Source organism: Gymnoscopelus microlampas (assembly GCF_963454915.1).
Source record: "Gymnoscopelus microlampas genome assembly, chromosome: 14".
NCBI lineage: Eukaryota > Metazoa > Chordata > Actinopteri > Myctophiformes > Myctophidae > Gymnoscopelus > Gymnoscopelus microlampas.
The window spans coordinates 34,188,587-34,201,487 of record NC_139951.1 but is presented as its reverse complement, the minus strand read 5'-3'; the positions used below and the strand labels follow the sequence as shown (position 1 = coordinate 34,201,487).

The 12,901-nt window shown below is 42.5% G+C and overlaps 1 protein-coding gene across 4 annotated transcripts in view; it reads right to left on the bottom strand.

The window, feature by feature from the left end:
• Positions 1-9,373, bottom strand: part of itgb4 (integrin, beta 4) — a 33,640-nt gene extending 24,267 nt beyond the window's left edge. Inside the window, exons 1-10 of one of the 4 annotated variants that reach the window (XM_084079522.1) lie at positions 8,846-9,373; positions 5,943-6,028; positions 4,735-4,817; positions 4,336-4,431; positions 3,629-3,833; positions 2,293-2,389; positions 1,911-2,082; positions 1,351-1,614; positions 797-886; positions 327-449 (exon numbers count right to left, since the gene is read on the bottom strand). In XM_084079522.1, coding sequence (XP_083935648.1) covers positions 327-449; positions 797-886; positions 1,351-1,614; positions 1,911-2,082; positions 2,293-2,389; positions 3,629-3,833; positions 4,336-4,431; positions 4,735-4,817; positions 5,943-6,021 — 1,209 coding nt within the window. In that variant the 5' untranslated portion in view covers positions 6,022-6,028; positions 8,846-9,373. The remainder of the gene's footprint in view (positions 1-326; positions 450-796; positions 887-1,350; positions 1,615-1,910; positions 2,083-2,292; positions 2,390-3,628; positions 3,834-4,335; positions 4,432-4,734; positions 4,818-5,942; positions 6,029-8,845) is intronic. The other 3 variants (XM_084079521.1, XM_084079523.1, XM_084079524.1) reach the window with 3 other exon arrangements.
• Positions 9,374-12,901: the final 3,528 nt, after the last annotated feature.

The window sequence follows — 12,901 nt, the reverse complement described above, 5'->3', positions numbered from 1 at the left end:
GTGCTGTGCACATCAGAATGAGTTCAATAGCCATTCCCTCGTTTGTTCCTTTTCTTATTCATCACAAACACAGCTGTGCGTGCGTGCGTGAGAGTGTATGTATTGGGAATCTGTATAAGCATTTGAATAGTCTAGAATGATATACAGTATCCACAATACTCCGCACACGTTATCAATTATTTCACATGCTTTGTCTGCAAAACACTATCCAGTTACATCCTGTTATCCACCTTTATCCTAAATTGTTAGTTGTAACATTCCAGCTAACATACAGCGGATATACACTGTTTTGGGATTAGACGTGTCATGTGGTTTTTGAAACTTACAATGTTTCCAGGCTTGATTTGAAACGCCCCGTACGGTAGCACCTCTCCACTGGTCTTCAGGAATTGTGCATTAATAGCCTTTGGTCTGTCCTCCGCACGGATGCTCATCTTTGAACGGATACTCTAAAAGAGAGAGAGAGAGCATTATTTAAGCCTAATAAATACTTCGTAGAACTCATTTTCACATTCACAATGCATTGCGTTGCTACTGTAGCTTGAACATTTTTCAGCAAGTGACACATCATGAGATATTATAGATAGTAGATAGTGATAGAATAAATTAAGCTTCAGAACAGTGATTTTTTCGTACAATTTGAATACAGTTATCATGTTTAATCAACTGCCTAATGACTACTACCTTCCTGAAGACTCAGTTACTATAAAAACCTATGATCCATTGTCTTGGACAATACCTATGATCATGGATGGTTTGGTCATTTGGCTAAAGTTGAAGGAGCTAATTACTGTACATCAAAGGCCTTCTCCATGATGACGAGGATGTTGGACGAATCTTCTTGTAGCACACCCAACTCAGCGATGGGAAAATAGTCTTGGAGTTTCTACACAGAACAGTGGACAATAGAAAGAGACACATTTAGGCATCATAAACCAATTGAATGGAGACTAACATAGCGGTACTTTAAGTCCAGGTGTGCCCTGGGATTTTGTGACAACCACACATTGTTATTGCAATATACTGTACTAAATTGTATACAGTAACAAAAAGTTATAAATTATTATAATTTTTACTATATCAGTAATTTGTGCACACTCATTCCCCAATTCTATACCCTAAAAATATATTTTAACATTTATATTTATATTATATTATATTTATACATCTTTTTTTTTCTTACAGAGGCTATTTTCACACAAAAGATTTGAAAACCACTGCTCTGTAACTGATATGAATCCATGACCTGGACACGATTATGACATCTGAAAACTTAACTTAACTTCTGTTTCTTCTGTTATTTCTGGAGTCTGAACTGTTTGGGTGAAAAGCAACTAAACGCACACTAACCTCATAGAAAGTTAGAGAGTGGTTGGTGACAGCGAAGATAGGGATGATGTTATGTTTGCCCAGCAGGCGGACCAGTGTAGGCACCGATGGGTAGTCCTGCTTGGTGTCTTCTGTGTATGTGTCAGTTGCGTCCAGGTGGCACTTCTCGTCGTTGCGTGGCAGGATGCCCGACAACACGTTGGCGCCGTCCGACTCATAATGGAAGGCGGACTCTGTGGAGAAGACGAGGAGATGCGTGGCGTGGTCGCGCCAGCCAATCTTATCCTAAATGAAGGGAGATAGTTCAAATGGACCTCAATTAAAGACGGAATAGTCACTGGTACCATCTCCAGAGAACAGTCATGTACGCACGCACGCACGCACATGCACGCAGGCAGGCAGGCAGACAGACAGACTGGGGGGAGCAGTAAGGGGTTAAATGTCTTGCAATTGTACCTGGGACTTCTGGAGTCCTAGGTGGGCTCACTAACCATTCAGCTATGGCTGCCCACATACACACACAAACACATACAAAGACTTTAAATACAGGCACTAAAATACCCATAATAGGTCTTACTAACCCCACAGACTGCAGCCTGGAGAATGGCATCAAATCCACCTTCTGGGGCATCCAGGTTGCCAGAAATTCTTTCCTTCTGAAGCAGGCTGATGAAGCTATCCACATCCTTAGTGAGTTTGATGGCATTTTTGAAGGAAAATGGAGAATCGCTGTTGGGCCATGGCTGGCGGAGTCTTATGAAAGAATTAAAGAGAGAGAGAGATTAAATTAAAGAGAAAAGACAAAGAGAGCATTTGAGCAGGGCTCATTTATACTTCTGTCAGATGGCCGTGAAATACATTCATTGTTTCATACAAGTGATACAGTCATCCAACAAAATATAACTTATGCTTAAGTATGTGCATCTATGAAAAGCATTCAATTTGCTAGGAAATTGTTCTCACTTCTCCGGTCTCATATCTGTCTGGGGCTCCACCACTTTGTCCACAAACTTTCCGAAACCAATGGCGTAGTCATCAGACAGCTTCTCCACCAACAAAGCTATAGGAAACACATTAAACGTTACCATCATTGTGTCAGGATATTGGATAGATAATTATGTCTCCTCTTCTCCTCTGTCTATCTGATAAGACCAGTAATCGCTACACAAGGTGCTTTCTAAACAGAATTGATTGAGGTTTTTGATGATGGTACTAATAGATGAATTACTTTGTCAAAGAAAACCAGCAGTTGCTCCAGCTAAACGTGAGTTGGATTTGTAAGTTGCGGTAGATGGTAAATGGTGCATTTATATAGCGCCTTTATCCAAGGTTCTTTACAATGTGCATTACATTCACCCATTCAGTCACACATTCACAAACCGACGGCAGAGGAAACCATGCAAGCCACAAAGCTGCTCATCTGGAGCAATTAGGGGTTCAGTGTCTTGCTCAAGGACACTTTGACGCTGACTCTGGGGGAGCCCAGGATCAAACTGGGAACCGTCCCAAGCGGCCGTCCTACCTCCTGAGCCACTGCTCCGTGCCGCCCCTATGTGTTGTGTTTCACATCAAGACTTAAGCTCACATTATAACGAATTAAGTCTTAAACTAAAGTTATATCTTAAATGAACCCTATGTTAAAACAAACGTTATTATAGCGTAACTCCCCTATGTTCAGACTATTTTATGTTTGAACTTACACTTAGCTGGTGCAACAGGTGAGGCTCCAGTTCTATACTTAGGCTAACTCACTGTACCCTTATGAACCAGAATAGGCTTACAGCAAACCTGTGCAGTCACAGGGAATTTCATCTTCTATATCCAGGTTCAAACTTGATATCGGGTGTGGCGGGACCACTAAAGCGGCATGCTATCTCCTTAAGCTAAACTGACCACCTGTAGGACAGGCAGAGTAAGAAAAGCTAGATTTGGCCAGTTGAGAAATTGGGATAGCAGGAGACACAGACGTTGAGAACTCAGGAAACGCATTAAACATTAGCATCGCTGTCAGGATTTTGGATTGATTATTATGTCTCCTCTTCTTCTCAGTCCATCTCATGAGACCAGCAATCGATACATACGGTGCTTTCTATTTTAAAGTAAAACATAACTGATTCATTGAGGTACTTGTCTAAAATGCAAAGGATCCAGCCTATCAAGTAATGTCAAGTATATTTGTATAGCTTCAAGTCTCAAGGGGCTTAACTAGAAATTCCCATTCCAGGGCAGAAGGGTGTGCAATAAGTGTCGAGAGGACAATTATTGTACAAACATTGGGTATAAGAAACATCTGACTCACCCAGTTCCTTGCCCATCCTCTTAAGATTGTTCAAATCGTCTGCCATGGAGTTGGAGAAGTCCATGAGAATGTACAGGTCCAGAGGCCCTTTGGTAGGAGCAAAGACCTCCACGTCCACCACCCGCTCCTCTCCCGGCAGGAAGGACATGCTCATCGTCTGGGGAGCTACCTGGGACTGCTGCAGTAGAACGTTGATTTTCTCATTCTGGACAGAGATGAAAGCCAAGTTTAAATAAGATCAGATTTAGATATAGATTCAACTGTATTGTCCCAGCACAGGTTTACAGGTGGGTCAAATTCATATAAACTGCCATCAATTGCAATTTCAATAGAATAGAGAAAGAAAGAGAGCAAGGCAACGATGTCAATTATCCTAATATATGAGCAACGGCAAATATATACGCATCATGTATGGTTAAAGATATTCAAAAATAGAAATAGTTAAATGGCAGCAGATATAGAAACACAGCCCTCACCCTGCAGGTGAGACATTACATAGCAGCAGATATCAAACATGTTAGTGATACATATGTGACAGCGCACAAATATATACACATAGGCCAAGGGACAGATGTCAGAAGATGAAATATGAAGGAAAGGACAACATGACAAAAGGGGAAGAGAAATGAGGATCTGGACGTCTGTGAACAATTATACGTATAAATGCAAAGCCTCTCGTGTGAGAAGTAGGTAGGAAGGACACTTACTTTCTCAATTTTCATACTGCTTGCAGCTGTAATTTCTGCGCTGCAGTGATGGGCCCTTATATTCTCTAACAGGTCACATCGGGGGCCATCAAAAGTCTGTGCAGAAAGTGGGGGGTTATTACTGATTATATTTGTTAATAACTGTTTGTTCTTTGGCTTTGTTTTTTTATTCTAGATGTCAATTCTAATGTGAATAACTTGTGATCTAAAACATGTAGAATTAAAAAAAACTTGTTTTTCAAAAGATTTACCATGTTTGACATTTCTATAAAGTCCACTAATGAACCTTCTTCGATAAATTCACATAATGCATGGTGCAAATGGCAGAACTTCCTGACTATAATGTATAAGGGCTTAGCGCCTTGAATATGGGTCTCACTCTCTCCATGCCGCACTCACCTCGTCTGGGCAATAGGCACAGCCTATCCCAGCCTGTATACATGCCGAGCAGGTGCCGGATCGGGCTGCGAGGCAGTGGTTTACTATCAGAGAACGGAGGGGAGAAGTGTCAGGAACAGTCAGAGTCACGGAAGCAAGAAAACACAATTCAACCGCATGATACATTGTCAGAATACCTGTGGTAAAACGAAACAGACTTCTCCCCGGTCTAAATATAAATCTTTTTTTCCAGGGCATCCCATTAGACCATTCCATATTGCCACTGCCAGTATCAATGACTCAGTCTTGGTTCTCATTAAGTTATAAAACTAACTTGATGAAAACAAAAACAAACTTAATTCAGATTAGAGTTGTGTTTGACAGCAATCTGGCGATATGAATCGTCTCATGATTTATTATTGCAGTGTGTTATTATTCAACACACTGCAATATATTGTGCTGTGTATTGAACCTGGGACCTTCTATTTCCCAGGCGGCCTTCTCTGCCCATTCGGGTATGGCCGCCCGCCAAAATTAGAGTACTCTTTAAATTCTTCTTTTGATGTTAACAGTGGGATCGGCACTTATATTCATCACAGTACCTATAACATCGAACACCATAGCACCACTTTTTGTGAAATCGGAGCAAAGGAATTTACATTTGCCTATACCAGTAATAAATAATTAAATGGACAAATTCAAATTTCAACATAATTATCTTCATATAATTGGTCCTCACTAATTCATTATAAGATGGTACCATTTCTGTCTACTCGGTCTGTCTGTGTCCCAGAGGAGGGCTGTGGACAGTGACATCAACGGTAAGCAGGTTTGGTCATGTCAAACAAGATTTCAAACTTCTTTTATTATTATTATTAATAATGCTAGAACAACGGCTTCTATTTCAGCATGCTACCTTTCCAGGAAGAGAAAGGCTGTAGTTTTTATTAGCTTGGATTCTCCATCGATGATGATGGTAGGCATGTTTCTGAACTGTCCATATCCCACCAATGAGACACAGAGTGAGTAGACGAAAGGTGTGCCATCTTATAATGAGTATTAATGAGGACCAATTATATGGAGGTAATGTTGAAAATGGGAGTTGTGCTCCTATAATAAAACATCTGTAGTGTTTTTGATAATCAATACAGTAGGCTATGGCCAAACGCGATACATGATACTATATGTGCATGGATATTTTCTTAATGCACGTGTAGGATTCTTCTCACCATTGTCAGCATAAGAGGTGGTCAAAAGGACTGCTAGAAGCCCAAGCCACCCTGAGAGATGTAACGTCCATCTCCCCATCGCCTTCCTGCAATAGAAATACACAAATGAACACTGTCAAACACAAGCACAGGCATGCACAGCACATGGACATATGCGCGTACACACAATCTATTATTATCATTAGTAACTGCTAGAGATGAGAGAAGTTAAGGCTTCCCCCCAAGACACTTGTACACATGTACCGGTACACAGAGAGAGAGAGGAAGAAAGTGAAAGGGAGCCAGGGAGGGGTAGGGGCAGAGAGAGGTGAGAATTATTCCCCATAGAAGCATCTGGGCCCTGCCTCCACAGACTACAATACAGTGTAATATGAACCATCTGCACTGTCCCCAGAGAGTGAACCAACGCAATCACTCCCACCCACTTCATTCCATGACATTGTACAGCGAGCTTGTCAGATTGGTTTTGTAATTCTCATCGCGATTTATGTACATCAGTCTATCAAAAACGGATTGCAACTTGAAGCGTATTTATCCCCAAAACACTGGCTACTGCTCTAGTGCGTATGGGGAATAAATATAATTTCCCCTATGCTCACAGTACTTTGACAAAGAAAACCAGCAGCCAGTTGCACCAGCTAAATGTGAGTTGGATGAGTTGGAGGTGAGGATGCAAAACCACCACAAAAGCTAACATTGTGACTAGTTGAAACTAAAGAAGGTTATCTTATATAAAAATTGGCTTAAGGGACCGGCGGTCCGGCTGGTGGGCGGGCGGACCACGTCTTCACGCTCATGTCACTATGCCCAAATGTGGAGTGTTTTGTCTAACCTTCAATGTGTCGTCATGGCATCAGGCGCAAACAAATCAGTCAGCTCCATATATGGGCACAAAAGGAGGCATGCCCATATATGGGCATATACTTATGACATCAGAGATCTCCATATATGGGCATATTGTGTGTGAGGGGCCGCATAGCAGCTCGAACTCTAGATGTGAGGGCCGCGTAGCCCAAACCTCTATAGTATCTTAAGTTAATCCCATATTATAACAAGCTTGTATGGCGCAACCAGTTTATATTATGTCATAACGTAACAGTGACCCTTGCATTCAAATTACTGTATGCTGTTTGAACGTACATTTAGCTGGTGCAACAGGTGAGGATAACTCACTGTTCTCCCTTCTGATATGAACCAGAATAGGCTTGCAGGAACCCCTGTGCAGTCATGTGCAATTTCATCTTCTATTTCCAGGAGTACAACTTTAAAAACTGCAGTATATAGGCTACTAGTAGTGTCATCCGGAGCATTACTAAAATGTATGCTATCTCTGTAGGCTGAACTGAACTATTATCACCTGTAGGACAGGCAGAGTGAGAAAAGCATTTAAGAGTAAAGAATTTGGCCAGTTGAGACATGATAAAATCACATGGTTAAACTGGGATGACTGGAGAGGTACAGACAGGGAGAACTGAGGTAGTATGTCAAATGGCATGTTGTGTCAAGACTTTACACAAACACTGTGCAAAGTCTGATGTGTCTCCTCCACTCCCATCACAGGAGTTTGGGAATGAACAATGGACATTCACTGATACCAAATGTCTCAGCAATTGTCCCAGTGGGTAGATAGTAGGATCAGGCGCTACTGTGCAGAAAATGAGGCTCTTCGTGACCTCCCATCTGGACTGAAGACCTATAACTCATAGATGGAATTTCACCTTGAGGCGAGAGAGTGACCTAACCATTTTTAAAAACAGAGCTAAAAAAATGGGAACAGGGTTTTAACATTTCACTGTGAACTTGAGTTGACTACAGGTGTGTGCGGTTGCATGCCTGTCAGTGTGCGTGTGCGTGTGTGTGCGTGTGTGTGTGCATGTGTGCGTGTGTGTGCTTGCTTGCTTGCTTGCACCATAAGCTGTCACATAAATCACTACTGACCACGTTGGGTCAAGGGGAAAAGAACAGACTAGCCCCTATCTTCCCATTTTGGCCTCAAGTCACAGAATGTGAACTTGAGTTGAGAAAAGACACGTTGTATTTTGCCCGTTTTGAGGAGGCCCTATATCAAAAGCAACAGGACATTAAGATGTTAAGCTGAGAGAGACAAAACCTGCAATAGAGGGAACAGAAAAGATGGATAGAGGAGAACTGAAGAACTCAATGAAGTTGTGTAGGATAGCAAGGAGAGGACACTTCAAAAGCCAGTGTGGTTTGTACTCATTATGGACAAGAAGCCCTCCAGGTGAACATTCCAGGACTGGGTGTGGAAACAACCTTGCTATGACATCATCAAAGGGGAGTTAGTCACAGGTCTGGGGGTCGTGCTCATCATCATCGATCCTGCCTTTGACAGCCAGATAAAAATCCAGCTGTCCAATCCACCTGGATACCAACTCAATAACACCCTCCTCATAGCAATATCCATGACAGCAAACAAAATCCTATATTGCAGCTCCTCAAGTTCACAATCACTAAATCAGGATTAATCGCATGGCAGACTGCTTGAGTAAACATCAGTATCATATCTTCTTCATTCTATCAGTACCATTTCACCTGATCAAACTTTGATGGGCCAGAAATGGTACACAAAACAACAACAACAACATAAAATGTAATGTTGGCCAAAATCTGTCCACAGCTGTCCACAGTCTTGTATGCAATTCCCAAACCACATGAACCACATGGTGAGAAAGTTCAACAGCAAACCTCCGCAAGTCCTTCAGCTCGTACACAGAATAAAATCACAACACACTATGAAATTAGGACTCCAGACCAGCCAGCACCTAACACATTAAAACTTGCCAAACCAACAGCTTCAAGGTGGGTAGAGCAGCAGGGGAAACAATGGAGCAATTAAGAGATTTATGAGCCATGCGCTCAAAGAGAGTACTTATCAAACAAACCTCTTGCTGTGTTCTCTTGCCCAATCCAAGTCCAAAAGTCCAACAATTAAATAGGGAAACTGCTTAATCCGTTCCTTTTACTTAGTGCCACACAGGCGACTGAAAAAGATAGTATCCACCTGCGTCGAGAAATGAAAGTCCTCAAGTCCAAGTTCCAAGTTCCCAAGGATCCCTGGAATGCCGACACAGGGGGAAGAAGAAGCACGCTCCCTCCCTCTCTCTCTCTCTCTCTCTCTCTCTCTCTCTCTCTCTCTTCTATCTTAATGCCTTCCTTCCTTCTCTAGTCCGGTCAAACATTCACTTATTTCTCCTTCAACACAGTTGTGTGTGTTGTGTGTGTCTGTGAATGATTTAAAGTATGAGAGAGACAGAGAGACCCGAAGAGTGAGGACCAGCAACTGAGTGAATGTGATTGTGGCGTGGTGCAATTTGATCCCTCCTTTAGCTTGCACACACTGTACACACACACTGTAGTGTACACACACACACACACGCACGCTCACACGCAAACACACTCACTCACTCTCTCTCTTCCCTACCCAGGTGAGTAGCAGTGACATGGAGGGTAACACCCTTCCTGTCCTAGGATGTACCTCTATCTCCTCCCCACCCTGTTAACAGTTAAAAGGCTCCGCTCCTCTATGTGTCAGGGGCAGGCACCCCCCCCCCCCCTCCCATATACATTCCTCCCAGCCAGGAGTTCACCTGTGTGGGCTTGAGAGTGCCGAGCTAGGCCCCACCTTACATGGCCCACTCCCAAGCCCATGGGAGTGGCACACAGGGCAAAACACTGCCTGCAGGCTATGGGAAACGGTTGACTGCATGACAAATGCTTGGCTATACACATGGGGGGGGGAAGTTTTCATATCAAATATTTATTATGCAAACAGTTACATTTCTGTGCGTGCAAGGGCCTACAGCTCAGCTCAACGCAACTCAACTCAACTTTATTGTCACATCACAGGTTTACAGTTGTAAAAAAGTGGGTGAAATTCTTTGTCGTACAAGTTGTATCATTGCAGTTTCAAGAAAGATGGGAAGAGATAGAGAAACAAAGAAAACAAACAAAAAAACTAAAAACTGAGAAACAGGTCAGATATCAATATGAACAGTGTGAAAGATATACATGATAACATAAGGTGCGTGGTTAAAAATAGCAGGGCGAGGCAGTTAGATATGATTGAGCTCTTTCTCAAGGCACAAGACACTTCCCTTTGCTGTACGCCTGCAGCAGCAGTGGTAGAAGAGGTGTATATCAGGCAAGGTGCATTCCTGGGCAGAGAGACCAACAAAGAACCAGTCCCAGATGATCCAGCCAACATGGCACGCTGCCCTCTCTCCCTGCATGGGACTCTCCTGCAGTGCGCTGTGTGTGCGTGTGCGCGTGTGTGTGTGTGTGCGTGTGCGCGTGTGTGCGTGCGTGTGTGTGTGTTTTATCAAGATTCAGAAACTAACAGCTGGGTGGGCTAGTGATTACCAAACAGGCCATCTACTGTAGTAACAAGATAAGGTTTGATCTCTGTCTCAAACAGCCACGCTGCCAAGGTGTCCCGCCAAAGTGTCTTGCAAGCGGACAGACACCCTTGCCTGTTCACTGCACTGCACTGTAAGACACTCTAGCCATTTAAGCCCTATTTTCAAAATAGGAACTATATAGTTGCAATGCCCCAGTGCCCCAAATAGGGACGCCAGGTTTAAAGTGCCTACAAGAACATCAGATAAATCCAAGAAATGTGAAAATCTCCTAAATAGCTTGTGTGTAGTGCATGCATAACACAACAGTGGTCTAGACAGGGTTAGTGTGACTGTTTAGGAGGACAGCACACACCCAACCACACTGGTCTTTTCACTGCAAGGAGGTAATATCCCTCCAGGTACACGCATGCACACCACAAACCAGGTGTTCAGTGATTTTTTTTCCAACACTCATACACCTTAATCTACTACTGTGCCAACTCATTGTTTGTCTCTGCCACACCGGAACGGCAGGGGGCGGGCTGGGGATTATGTTTTCACCCCTGTCTATGTTATGTCTGTGTGTTAGTGAGCAGCTCAGCTCAGCCACCGATGGACCAATTGGCGTGAAACTTTGCATGCACAGTGCACACTAAAGGCCCAGAGGTTTCAAATCAGAACTCATGGTGGCACTATAACAAGCCACGTCACGTTTTTTAAATGCATGTTAATGGGTCTCTACATCCCCATGCAGCTTCCCCGCGTCCTGCCGGCTGCATCCCACCCACGACTGACACAGGCTTGGCTAGGCGACCCGATCTGCGATCTTGCACTTTTATAGTTTACAATTAATATTGCACAGAATGCAGTAATGCACACACATGTAGCCTGCCCTTGCCTATAGGTACACAAAATCACGCACGCATGCACAAATGCACTCCAATAGACCTATGAATACAATGTAAATGATGATTAAGACTCACAGGTGAGAATGGCCCTTTCCTCTTTCCACACACTGGGCAATCTGAGCAGAGGAACATACATTTGACTCAATGGTTTAGTTCTCTCAGGGGGAATATAGAATTGTTGCAACAACTCTCCTCACTCGCCTCCCACACTGGCAGCATCTTCAGCAGCCATGCCAGTCACAACAGCCCTTTCACATTTCAAGGAGATCTTTGGAGGGCGTGGATTGCAGATCATTTTTGCAACTTGTGCAAAGGTTCAAGGATATAGGGTCAGTTAGGTTTCAACACTAAATGAGAGTTCTCGATAGGCTTAAATTATACCATGTGCAATGTGATTCAAATAGCTTGCAAAGTGGTAAAATAGCCTTTCAGTATGTAGCAAATATTTTGTATAACTCATCTAAGATAATTACAAGAGTTAGAGCCTCACAAATGAGCATCCTAAAACCATGAGGCCAGGATGCATTATTATTTTTGTTGATTACATATTTGTATCCCCCTTCCCCTAACCATACCTTGTAACATTTCATAAAATGCACACAAGTATTACCAATAACAATATAAATAATGTATACTGATAAGTGTAACCTATTTTAACAATTAAATGAAAGAAGCCTAGACAAAAGCCTCTGCAGATCAAAAACCAATTAGTTATTGATCACATAAAAACAAAAGGTTCTGCCTTCTCTGTTAGGCTGAGTCAATATTGTGTTTTACATCATATGAAACTGGTGCATATTACAGATAACACATCATTTGCATAAATTAAATAAACCCAAAAATGAGGGGAACTAAAAGTTTAACAAATTAGCCTCTGATAATTTTTCATTCTGATATCAGAAAATGTTTCCCCTATTCACCTGTAGTGGCATGCAGGCCTCATCGTAATAATCACACAGTAACTTTTGTTTTGCAACTTTGTAATTTTGTTGGAATAAAAATCTTTCACCAGCTAATGCAAGCAGCAGCCGGTATTTTTTTTTTACTACTGGAGTACTTTACTAATTTTACTTCTACTCCACTACATCTCAAATGCATTTCTATACATTTTAAAACTTGTGGAATGGGACATTCTGCATAATGAGTACTTTTACTTTCGGTACCTTATGTATATTTTTGGATGCCAAAACTTTTGTACTTTTACTCAAGTAACTTTTGAATACCGAAATTGTACTTGTAACAGACTATTTATACAAAAAGGTATTGATGAAGTAAAACATTTGAGTACTTCTTCCATCACTGTCCATGGCACACCCTACTTACCCGTCCTGTCGAGATGCACCTGCGTGCATGGATCTCATCACCTGACACGGTCAGTCAGGTGTGACTTCCAAGCAGAGAATCATCTTCATCGATGGAAAAACACAATATGTCTCCAATGAAGCCCTGAAACAAACCTTTACACTGGCCAAGACATTCCTTCACTTTCAGCTCCTCTGTGCTATTCTTTTCAAACAGCCCTCTGTGTGTGTGTGTGTGTGTGTGTGTGTGTGTGTGTGTGTGTGTGTGTGTGTGTGCGCGCGCGCGCGTGTGTGTATGTGGTATGTGCGCGCGCGCAGTGGTGGAAAGTACCTAAGTAGGCTACATACTCAAGTATTGTACTTAAGTACAATTTTGAGGCATTTTTACTTTA